The sequence below is a fragment of the Trichomycterus rosablanca genome, chromosome 2 (genome assembly GCF_030014385.1).
Source record: "Trichomycterus rosablanca isolate fTriRos1 chromosome 2, fTriRos1.hap1, whole genome shotgun sequence".
NCBI classification, from domain to species: Eukaryota; Metazoa; Chordata; class Actinopteri; order Siluriformes; family Trichomycteridae; genus Trichomycterus; species Trichomycterus rosablanca.
In genome coordinates this window covers 61,457,722-61,470,221 of record NC_085989.1, presented here as the reverse complement: position 1 = coordinate 61,470,221, position 12,500 = coordinate 61,457,722, and the positions used below count along the sequence as shown (strand labels likewise).

The window sequence follows — 12,500 nt, the reverse complement described above, 5'->3', positions numbered from 1 at the left end:
CCTCACTGAACACGACTCGCCCCTCCCCTCTCCCTCACTGAACACAACTCGCCCCGCCCCTCTCCCTCACTGAACACGACTCGCCCCTCCCCTCTCCCTCACTGAACACAACTCGCCCCGCCCCTCTCCCTCTCTGAACACGACTCGCCCCGCCCCTCTCCCTCACTGAACACGACTCGCCCCTCCCCTCTCCCTCACTGAACACAACTCGCCCCTCCCCTCTCCCTCACTGAACACAACTCGCCCCGCCCCTCTCCCTCACTGAACACAACTCGCCCCTCCCCTCTCCCTCACTGAACACAACTCGCCCCGCCTCTCTCCCTCACTGAACACAACTCGCCCTGCCCCTCTCCCTCACTGAACACGACTCGCCCCGCCCCGCCCCTCTCCCTCACTGAACACAACTCGCCCCGCCCCGCCCCTCTCCCTCACTGAACACGACTCACCCCGCCCCTCTCCCTCACTGAACACGACTCACCCCGCCCCTCTCCCTCACTGAACACGACTCGCCCCTCCCCTCTCCCTCACTGAACACAACTCGCCCCGCCCCTCTCCCTCACTGAACACGACTCGCCCCTCCCCTCTCCCTCACTGAACACAACTCGCCCCGCCCCTCTCCCTCTCTGAACACAACTCGCCCCGCCCCTCTCCCTCACTGAACACGACTCGCCCCTCCCCTCTCCCTCACTGAACACAACTCGCCCCTCCCCTCTCCCTCACTGAACACAACTCGCCCCGCCCCTCTCCCTCACTGAACACAACTCGCCCCTCCCCTCTCCCTCACTGAACACAACTCGCCCCGCCTCTCTCCCTCACTGAACACAACTCGCCCTGCCCCTCTCCCTCACTGAACACAACTCGCCCCGCCCCTCTCCCTCACTGAACACGACTCGCCCCGCCCCGCCCCTCTCCCTCACTGAACACGACTCACCCCGCCCCTCTCCCTCACTGAACACAACTCGCCCCACCCCTCTCCCTCACTGAACACAACTCGCCCCACCCCTCTCCCTCACTGAACACGACTCGCCCCTCCCCTCTCCCTCACTGAACACAACTCGCCCCGCCCCTCTCCCTCACTGAACACAACTCGCCCCTCCCCTCTTCCTCACTGAACACAACTCGCCCCACCCCTCTCCCTCACTGAACACGACTCTCTCCCTCACTGAACACAACTCGCCCCGCCCCTCTCCCTCACTGAACACAACTCGCCCCTCCCCTCTCCCTCACTGAACACAACTCGCCCCGCCTCTCTCCCTCACTAAACACAACTCGCCCCGCCTCTCTCCCTCACTAAACACAACTCGCCCCGCCCCTCTCCCTCACTGAACACGACTCTCTCCCTCACTGAACACAACTCGCCCCGCCCCTCTCCCTCACTGAACACAACTCGCCCCTCCCCTCTCCCTCACTGAACACAACTCGCCCCTCCCCTCTCCCTCACTGAACACAACTCGCCTCTCTCCCTCACTGAACACAACTCGCCCCGCCTCTCTCCCTCACTGAACACAACTCGCCCCTCCCCTCTCCCTCACTGAACACGACTCTCTCCCTCACTGAACACAACTCGCCCCGCCCCTCTCCCTCACTGAACACAACTCGCCCCTCCCCTCTCCCTCACTGAACACAACTCGCCCCTCCCCTCTCCCTCACTGAACACAACTCGCCCCGCCTCTCTCCCTCACTGAACACAACTCGCCCCGCCTCTCTCCCTCACTGAACACAACTCGCCCCACCCCTCTCCCTCACTGAACACGACTCTCTCCCTCACTGAACACAACTCGCCCCTCCCCTCTCCCTCACTGAACACAACTCGCCCCTCCCCTCTCCCTCACTGAACACAACTCGCCCCGCCTCTCTCCCTCACTGAACACAACTCGCCCCGCCCCTCTCCCTCACTGAACACAACTCGCCCCTCCCCTCTCCCTCACTGAACACAACTCGCCCCTCCCCTCTCCCTCACTGAACACGACTCGCCCCACCTCTCTCCCTCACTGAACACAACTCGCCCTGCCCCTCTCCCTCACTGAACACAACTCGCCCCACCTCTCTCCCTCACTGAACACAACTCGCCCTGCCCCTCTCCCTCACTGAACACGACTCGCCCCTCCCCTCTCCCTCTCTGAACACAACTCGCCCCACCTCTCTCCCTCACTGAACACAACTCGCCCTGCCCCTCTCCCTCACTGAACACAACTCGCCCCACCTCTCTCCCTCACTGAACACAACTCGCCCCTCCCCTCTCCCTCACTGAACACAACTCGCCCCTCCCCTCTCCCTCACTGAACACAACTCGCCTCTCTCCCTCACTGAACACAACTCGCCCCGCCTCTCTCCCTCACTGAACACAACTCGCCCCTCCCCTCTCCCTCACTGAACACGACTCTCTCCCTCACTGAACACAACTCGCCCCGCCCCTCTCCCTCACTGAACACAACTCGCCCCTCCCCTCTCCCTCACTGAACACAACTCGCCCCTCCCCTCTCACTCACTGAACACAACTCGCCCCGCCCCTCTCCCTCACTGAACACAACTCGCCCCTCCCCTCTCCCTCACTGAACACAACTCGCTCCGCCCCTCTCCCTCACTGAACACGACTCTCTCCCTCACTGAACACAACTCGCCCCGCCCCTCTCCCTCACTGAACACAACTCGCCCCTCCCCTCTCCCTCACTGAACACAACTCGCCCCTCCCCTCTCCCTCACTGAACACAACTCGCCTCTCTCCCTCACTGAACACAACTCGCCCCGCCTCTCTCCCTCACTGAACACAACTCGCCCCTCCCCTCTTCCTCACTGAACACAACTCGCCCCACCCCTCTCCCTCACTGAACACGACTCTCTCCCTCACTGAACACAACTCGCCCCGCCCCTCTCCCTCACTGAACACAACTCGCCCCTCCCCTCTCCCTCACTGAACACAACTCGCCCCTCCCCTCTCCCTCACTGAACACAACTCGCCCCGCCTCTCTCCCTCACTGAACACAACTCGCCCCTCCCCTCTCCCTCACTGAACACAACTCGCCCCACCCCTCTCCCTCACTGAACACGACTCTCTCCCTCACTGAACACAACTCGCCCCGCCCCTCTTCCTCACTGAACACAACTCGCCCCTCCCCTCTCCCTCACTGAACACAACTCGCCCCTCCCCTCTCCCTCACTGAACACGACTCGCCCCACCTCTCTCCCTCACTGAACACAACTCGCCCTGCCCCTCTCCCTCACTGAACACGACTCGCCCCACCTCTCTCCCTCACTGAACACAACTCGCCCCGCCCCTCTCCCTCACTGAACACAACTCACCCCGCCTCTCTCCCTCACTGAACACAATTCGCCTCGCCTCTCTCCCTCACTGAACACAACTCGTCCCGCCCCTCTCCCTCACTGAACACGACTCGCCCCTCCCCTCTCCCTCACTGAACACAATTCGCCTCGCCTCTCTCCCTCACTGAACACAACTCGCCCCTCCCCTCTCCCTCACTGAACACAACTCGCCCCTCCCCTCTCCCTCACTGAACACGACTCGCCCCACCTCTCTCCCTCACTGAACACAACTCGCCCTGCCCCTCTCCCTCACTGAACACGACTCGCCCCACCTCTCTCCCTCACTGAACACAACTCGCCCCGCCCCTCTCCCTCACTGAACACGACTCGCCCCACCTCTCTCCCTCACTGAACACAACTCGCCCTGCCCCTCTCCCTCACTGAACACAACTCGCCCCACCTCTCTCCCTCACTGAACACAACTCGCCCTGCCCCTCTCCCTCACTGAACACGACTCGCCCCTCCCCTCTCCCTCACTGAACACAACTCGCCCCTCCTCTCTCCCTCACTGAACACAACTCGCCCCGCCCCTCTCCCTCACTGAACACAACTCGCCCCACCTCTCTCCCTCACTGAACACAACTCGCCCTGCCCCTCTCCCTCACTGAACACGACTCGCCCCTCCCCTCTCCCTCACTGAACACAACTCGCCCCGCCCCTCTCCCTCACTGAACACGACTCGCCCCACCTCTCTCCCTCACTGAACACAACTCGCCCTGCCCCTCTCCCTCACTGAACACAACTCGCCCCACCTCTCTCCCTCACTGAACACAACTCGCCCTGCCCCTCTCCCTCACTGAACACGACTCGCCCCTCCCCTCTCCCTCACTGAACACAACTCGCCCCTCCCCTCTCCCTCACTGAACACAACTCGCCCCGCCTCTCTCCCTCACTGAACACAACTCGCCCCGCCTCTCTCCCTCACTGAACACAACTCGCCCCACCCCTCTCCCTCACTGAACACGACTCTCTCCCTCACTGAACACAACTCGCCCCGCCCCTCTCCCTCACTGAACACAACTCGCCCCTCCCCTCTCCCTCACTGAACACAACTCGCCCCTCCCCTCTCCCTCACTGAACACGACTCGCCCCACCTCTCTCCCTCACTGAACACAACTCGCCCTGCCCCTCTCCCTCACTGAACACGACTCGCCCCACCTCTCTCCCTCACTGAACACAACTCGCCCCGCCCCTCTCCCTCACTGAACACAACTCACCCCGCCTCTCTCCCTCACTGAACACAACTCGCCTCGCCTCTCTCCCTCACTGAACACAACTCGTCCCGCCCCTCTCCCTCACTGAACACGACTCGCCCCACCTCTCTCCCTCACTGAACACAACTCGCCCCGCCCCTCTCCCTCACTGAACACGACTCGCCCCACCTCTCTCCCTCACTGAACACAACTCGCCCTGCCCCTCTCCCTCACTGAACACAACTCGCCCCACCTCTCTCCCTCACTGAACACAACTCGCCCTGCCCCTCTCCCTCACTGAACACGACTCGCCCCACCTCTCTCCCTCACTGAACACAACTCGCCCCGCCCTTCTCCCTCACTGAACACAACTCGCCCCTCCCCTCTCCCTCACTGAACACAACTCGCCCCTCCCCTCTCCCTCACTGAACACAACTCGCCCCTCCTCTCTCCCTCACTGAACACAACTCGCCCCTCCCCTCTCCCTCACTGAACACAACTCGCCCCTCCCCTCTCCCTCACTGAACACAACTCGCCCCTCCCCTCTCCCTCACTGAACACAACTCGCCCCTCCTCTCTCCCTCACTGAACACAACTCGCCCCTCCCCTCTCCCTCACTGAACACAACTCGCCCCGCCCCTCTCCCTCACTGAACACAACTCGCCCCTCCCCTCTCCCTCACTGAACACAACTCGCCCCTCCCCTCTCCCTCACTGAACACGACTCGCCCTGCCCCTCTCCCTCACTGAACACGACTCGCCCCGCCCCTCTCCCTCACTGAACACAACTCGCCCCTCCCCTCTCCCTCACTGAACACAACTCGCCCTGCCCCTCTCCCTCACTGAACACGACTCGCCCCGCCCCTCTCCCTCACTGAACACAACTCGCCCCGCCCCTCTCCCTCACTGAACACAACTCGCCCCTCCCCTCTCCCTCCCTCATTGTCTATAACAGCTGCTTAAACAGTCACTGGTATTGTTGAGCTGTTTTTGTTTAATTATATTTGTGTTTTAGAGCTGTAATAAATGCAACACGTTATCAATTCAAACAGCTAACCAGAACCGTGCTGCTTAATGAAATAAATTTCTCCCTTTTACAACATGAGATGATTCTTCCTCAGTTCCCCCCAGAACTTTCTTCTAACCAACATTTCAGTCTTTTTCTGCTGCTAAGTGCTAACCATAAACAACTGAAATGTAGAAACCCTGGATGATATTTCCACCGCAGCACTTACAGCTGAGCTAATAACTTATATCTTCTGTTTGAATGTTGAGTTTTGTGAGCCAGTATTGTGCTTGTTCAGAGTCTTATCTAGGTTTATTTGCGTTAGCATTGACCTAATTAACTTAGCTAGCTAGCTAGCTTAACTTTAAAGTCAGCATTTTTTCTTAATTGTTTTCAGGTTTAATAACTAAGTGTAGTTGGACCATAGAAGATACTTTTAAATTAAAATTGCGAGTGGTAACACTGGATTCTTGGATAATGCAATTGATTAGGTAACTGGGTAACAGATCTGCTCCTTACAGTAGGTCCGTGTGTAGTGTCTCAAATCACTCCGTGTTCATGTCTGTTCAAAAGTTCAGTTCCTTGGAGTCATGAAAAATGTAATGAGGCCACCAGTGACTCTGGATGAAGGTAAATTCAATATAAGTCATTACTCAAAATGTATTCAGCAATTTGCACCCCTAGAGGCACCGCTGTCTAAAATATTTTAAAGCATCACTTTATTACTTCATTCATGAAAACACATCAATGTAATTTAATATTGTAGTTAGGTTTTTTTGTAATAACTCTTACAATTATATGTAAATACTGTAATATTGTGGCTCAGAATGCATTGTAACCAGCATGCATTGTAATGGGCATCATACACACATCAGCCGTAACATTAACACCACCTTAATCTACACTCATGGTCTATTTTATCAGCTCCACTTATCATACTGGAGTACTTTGTAGTTCTACCATTACAGTCTGTAGTCCATCAGTTTCTCTGCATGCTTTATCCCTCTTCCATCCTGTTCTTCAGGACCCCCAGAGTATCAACACAGAGCAGGTTTTCTTTGGGTGGTGGATTATTCTCAGCACTGCAGTGACACTGATGTGATGGTGGTGTGTTGGTGTGTGTTGCACTGATATGAGCGGATAAGACAGCAGTGCTACTGGAGTTTTTAAGCATCTCAGTTCCACTGCTGAGTCCACCAGCCAACAATGTTCTTTGGGCAGCATCCTGTGACCACTAATGAAGGACTAGTGCATGACCAACACAAACTGCAGCAAGAAATGAGCGAACGTCTCAGACTTTATATCTACAAGGTGGACCAACTAGGTAGGAGTGTCTGTAGAGTGGACAATGAGTGGACACAATGTTTTAAAAACTCCAGCAGCACTGCTATGTCTGATCCACTTGTACTAGTTCAACTCACACTAAAACACCACCACCATGTCAGTCACTGCAGTGCTGAGACAATCCTTCAGTGAATTAATACCTGCTCTGTGGTGGTCCTGTGGGGGTCCTGACCATTGAAAAACAGGATGGAAGATGGCTAACAAAGTATGCAGAGAAACTGATGGACTACAGTCTGTAATTGTAGAACTACAAAGTACTCCAGTATGGTAAGTGGAGCTGATAAAATAGACAATGAGTGTAGAAACAAGGAGGTGGTGTTAATGTTATGGTTAATCGATGTAAATAGCTACCAAACAGTAATTATAAACAATTATTAACATTTATGGCTGAAAGAAGAATATCACAAACATATTTTTTGTTCCCTGGAGCCTAATTTAAGTTTGAAAATCACTAAATTGGCTAATCACTGAACACAAACATTAGATTGTTGTTTGTGAATAGTACTTAGAAGGTTGACCAGATTACAGATAGTCTAACAGGAAATGTTACTTAAATGTTTGTTAGAAACTTTGTCTGTTTAAGAGTGTTAAAAAACACAAACAGACAAAACTGTTAGCTTGATGCTACATTACATTCTCATTAAAGATAGAAATTTGCGTTATGCTTGCAGTAAAAACTTGATGAAATAAAAGTGATTTAAAATAATGTCTGGATGAAATACTGCTTTATTAGTAAATGATTGTTTTATAGATGTTGAGTGTTAAGTCTTTATTTGCCACTCGACCCTGAAGCAAAACAGTTGATCAGTAATCAGTAAAATATCCCATGTGCTATTTTTATCATCCTCAACAAGCGGTAGTCTGAAGCCCCGTCTAAAGTCATGTCTGTTCATGAGGAATGTTGTGAGCTCTCAGGTTGGTCTAGAACTTTGTACACGTTTGGTGGTGTCTGTTTTATTCTGGGTAGATGTTGAAGTCTGGGGGTTTTGGTGACTGAAGGTAAAATAAATGTGTAATTATTGTAAATCCTGTGGTGTGGCCAGGCAGAAATGAAGTGAATTAGATATGACGTATTGTAAACATTCTGGAAGGGAGAAAAATTGATTTTAAAAGTGATTTTAATTTCAGTAAGACATTGTTTTTCTTTAAATAGTGCAACAGTCCACTGAGATTTTGAACGGCCTTCCTGCACTCTTCCCATCAGGAGTTGCACCACCACAGAAACTGGGACAGCCGAGTGAGGCTCTGTTTCATATTCTCATGGTAAGTATTGTCTACTGTTATTTATTTGTTGTTTAGATAGTTCACTAAACTGCTGCAAAGAAACTTTAAGTTGTGATTTAAATCCTGAATATCGTTTGTTCTGTTCATGTCTGTGGTTTATAGTGTCTTTGGTTTTTGTTTTTTCAGCCCTCTGAAACGCTGCTGCTTTTCTTAGCAGATGTCGTCTATCAGCCCCCTGCTTCTAACTGACCAGGATAACTGCATGATCAGTGTTGGGAAGAACCCAGTGACAACATTCCCCGAAGGCCCGCTGCACCAAGGTGTTCTGTATGTCATGGTGTATACGCGCTGCAAGTCAGGTCCAGGTCCCTTTTTATTATTATTTGTTTATGTTTAAAGATGGTATATGAAGACCAAGCAATGTTGTTAATGTTGTAGACGTAGGTACATTGTTATTGGAAAGCCTTGACATCTAAGATTGACATGTTTTAATAGAATACTCAGAAGCTGCCTGAACCTGCTTGTTGTGTATTTGGATAAATCTGTCTTGTTTGCACACGTGTAATGTATTCATATCAAGCTGCCATGATGGCACACTTGTTAAAGTTAATAAAATTGATACAAAATTCAGATTTTCTGTTGTATTTTCGATAAACGGACTTGGCGTATGATGTCTTAATTTGAGTATAAAGTACATTCTTTTGAGTCTCAGATTACTAGCAATGCAGTCTTACCAATAGACTTAAATGAGAGAGACTAGTATTGAGTCTCTATATCTTTCTTTTGTGCATGGAAACTGAATTTTTAACGCTTATGTCATGATTAAAATGCTCTAATGTTCATATTTTCTGACTGGTTTTAAGGCATTTAGTGTGATGCAAAAACCTGGGTATTATTGCTTATTTTAAGAAGTTTTACTAAGTAACATTTGTTAATTATAATAATTATAATAATGTGAGGGTTTTTAATTGTTCATTTCTTATTTTGAGAACTATTTACTGGAGTTGATCTTATTTTAAGCTTTTAAGTGTTAATTTAAGAACATTTTAAAGCCATTTTAGCTAAAAATATGTCCAAGCATTCTAATTTCAAGAAATTCTTTACCAAATAAGGTTTTATGAAAATGCTTAAAACAAGATTAATATGCTAGTTTAGCTGATTATGCTAGTTTTTGGATTATTAATATGAAATTAGAGCAAATGAGTGTTACTCAAATCTAGCCATAATGCCTTAAATCAAGTAATTTCTTACTAATTTTAAGATTATAAGATCATTTATAGCACAAGATCTTTTTTCTTGTTTTAGGAAATCTTGCTAAGATAAATTTTCTCACTATACTGGCAGATCATTTTGCTTGATTAAAGTACCTTTTGTCTTGATTTGTTTTTATTTTTCTTGTTTTCTGAAGGTGATTTTTTGCAGTGTAGGATGTGATGATGTATGAAGACTCCAAAGAGTCCCAAACAAACCATCTACCAATGTTTAGCTTTTAATAAAATGATGCTTCAGAGTAAAACAGATCTTCTGTATCTACAGTGTGAAAGTGAAGATCTTACTCCAGTATCTCCAGTGTACAGTGTGGATTCTCCAGTCCAGCAGAGAGCAGCTTCACTCCTGAATCCTTCAGTTTATTGTTATTCAGGTTCAGATGTTTCAGACTGGAGGAGTTTAAACTGAGAACTGAGGACAGAACTTCACAACTTTCCTCTGTTAGAGAACAATTCCACAACCTGGAGAGAAATAATCAGATCAATCAGAGAAATGAAAGACGTCACCCTGCAGCAGTAGGTGGAATCTAAGTAGCAGATCTGATAATAATACCCAGACTGCATTGCAGATGAAAGTGAAAGCAGCTGAATTGATGATGCTGAATCAGTAATCCTTCCAACATGAGTGTAAAATGTGATTTCAGACTTAAAGTGGATTCCACATTTTAAAGGCTTTCAGAGTTGAAATGCTGAATCTTCAGTAGATCTTTGTTAGCTGGTAGATCATTTAGCAACAATCCCACTAAAACATCTCCACATTCAAAACCAAAAACCCTCCCAAACACCAACCAATGGAAGCTGCTTTATAATCACACAGGAGTTTTCATAGTGCTGTTCAAACTCCAGATATACCAGGACGGTGGGTGGAGCAGCTGGTAGAGCGAGTACTGACTGTAACACAGCTCCTGAGCTCCTAGCTTCAGTTATCATTTTTCATTTTTGTCTGTGAAGAGTTTTGTATGTTCTCCCAATGGTTCCCTGCATTTTCATCTTATTTCTGCATTTCAGGTTTTTTTCTGCTTTTTTTTGTTCTGAACACAAAAACACACCGAGGGTAATTTAGCTTCTCTAAGTGGAACCTGGTGTGAGTTATTGTATCTAACAAGAGTGTGTGTGTGTGTGTGTGTGTGTGTGTGTGTGAGAGTGTGTGTGTGTGTGTGTGAGTGTGTGTGTGTGAGTGTGTGTGTGTGTGTGTGTGAGAGTGTGTGTGAGAGTGTAAGTGTGAGTGTGTGTGTGTGTGTGTGTGTGTGTGTGAGTGTGAGTGTGTGTGTGTGTGTGTGTGAGAGTGTGTGTGTGTGTATGTGTGTGTGTGTGTGTGAGAGTGTGTGTGAGAGTGTGAGTGTGAGTGTGTGTGTGTGTGTGTGTGTGTGTGTGTGTGTGTGTGAGTGTGTGTGAGTGTGAGTGTGTGTGTGTGTGTGTGTGAGAGTGTGAGTGTGTGTGTGTGTGTGTGTGTGTGTGAGTGCCTGAGCTCCACAGCCTTCGGATTAAAAAGCTTACACACTGACTTCCACACACACATTAAAAACCTTGACATCATCATCCTACAGGAAACATGGTGCAAGGCCGACACGGTCACTCACTGTCCCCGTGACTACAGAGAAATCATTTTACCCTCCCAAAAACTTAGCACAGTGCGCCAAGGCAGAGATTCAGGAGGTCTGATAATCTGGTACAAATCACACCTACACACGCTAATAAACATTATGAAAATTGGAAAATACCACATTTGGCTAAAAATAAACAAAACTATACTATCATCACAGAAGGATCTGTTTCTCTGTGCCATTTATATCCCTCCGTCAGAGTCTCCATACTACTTTGAAGACATGTTCTCAGAGCTGGAGAGAGAGGCCTGCCATTTCCAAACCCAGGGAAACGTGCTCGTCTGTGGAGACCTGAACGCCAGAACAGGAACCCAACCTGATATTATAAATGATCAGGGAAACAGATTCATCAATAACAACCAAATTCTTAATACCAATTCCACCCTAAACCACAGAAACAATTATGATCATGTTACTAACAAAAATGGTAAAGACCTCCTGCAGCTCTGTGGAACTTTAGGTCTGTACATCGTCAACGGTAGAACTCGAGGGGACTCATTAGGAAAGTTCACGTTCTGCTCACCTCTTGGTAATAGTACAGTAGATTATGTAATAACAGATTTAGACCCTTTCTCTCTCAGTGCATTTACTGTTAAACCTCTAACCCCTCTGTCTGATCACAGCCAAATTACTGTGTTCATCAAAAAGACAGAAACTAACCCCACCACACACACACGGCCCAGTAAGCTGTACAGCATCTCCAGATCCTACAGATGGGCTGAGAACAGCGCAGAGGAGTTCCAGAAAGCAATTAGCAGCACAGAAATCCAAATTAGCTTAGATAACTTTCTGGACACTGCGTACATTCACAGTAAAGAAGGAGAAAATCAGGCAGTTAAAAATATTAATCAGATCTTTAAAAATACAGCAAATAAAGCTCAATTAAAAATTAAATCTAAATCAAAACCTAAATCTACAAAAGATGACAGCTGGTTCGACAAAGACTGTCAAATGTTAAGAACAGAACTCCGTAAAATATCAAACCAAAAACACAGAGACCCAAACAACAGTAACACACGACTTCTTTACTGTGAAACCCTCAAACAATATAAACGTACACTCAGAACCAAAAAAGCTCAGTACACCCAAAAACAACTAACAATTATTGAACAATCAATCAACACACATCAATTCTGGAACAATTGGAACAAATTAAAACATAGAGAACAGGAAGAATTGGCCATTCAGGATGGGGATATCTGGACAACCCATTTCCAATCACTCTTTAAAAATGTAGAATTAGATTCAAATCCTGAACAAAATCAAATTATTAGTAAGTTAGAGGAACTGGAACAGGCTGTTAAAAACCACCAGAATCCTCTAGACTCTCTCATTACTGAGCAGGAACTTAAAGACAACATTAAAAAACTAAAAACAAAGAAATCATCAGGACCTGACGGGATCCTGAATGAAATGATCAAACACAGCAGCTCCAAATTTCACCTGGCGATGTTAAAAGTCTTTAACCTGGTTCTGAGTATCGGTTCCTTCCCTGAAATCTGGAATCAAGGTCTCATAACACCCATCTACAAAAGTGGAGA

General features: G+C 48.7%; 1 protein-coding gene and 1 pseudogene across 1 annotated transcript in view; both read right to left on the bottom strand.

The window, feature by feature from the left end:
* The window catches only part of LOC134303139 (GTPase IMAP family member 9-like), a 236,769-nt pseudogene that overhangs the window by 142,388 nt on the left and 81,881 nt on the right, over positions 1-12,500 (bottom strand).
* Positions 1-12,500, bottom strand: part of LOC134300605 (NACHT, LRR and PYD domains-containing protein 3-like) — a 109,599-nt gene that overhangs the window by 58,297 nt on the left and 38,802 nt on the right. The window contains exon 7 of the mRNA XM_062985125.1: positions 9,644-9,817. Within this exon, the coding sequence (XP_062841195.1) occupies positions 9,644-9,817 (174 nt within the window). The remainder of the gene's footprint in view (positions 1-9,643; positions 9,818-12,500) is intronic.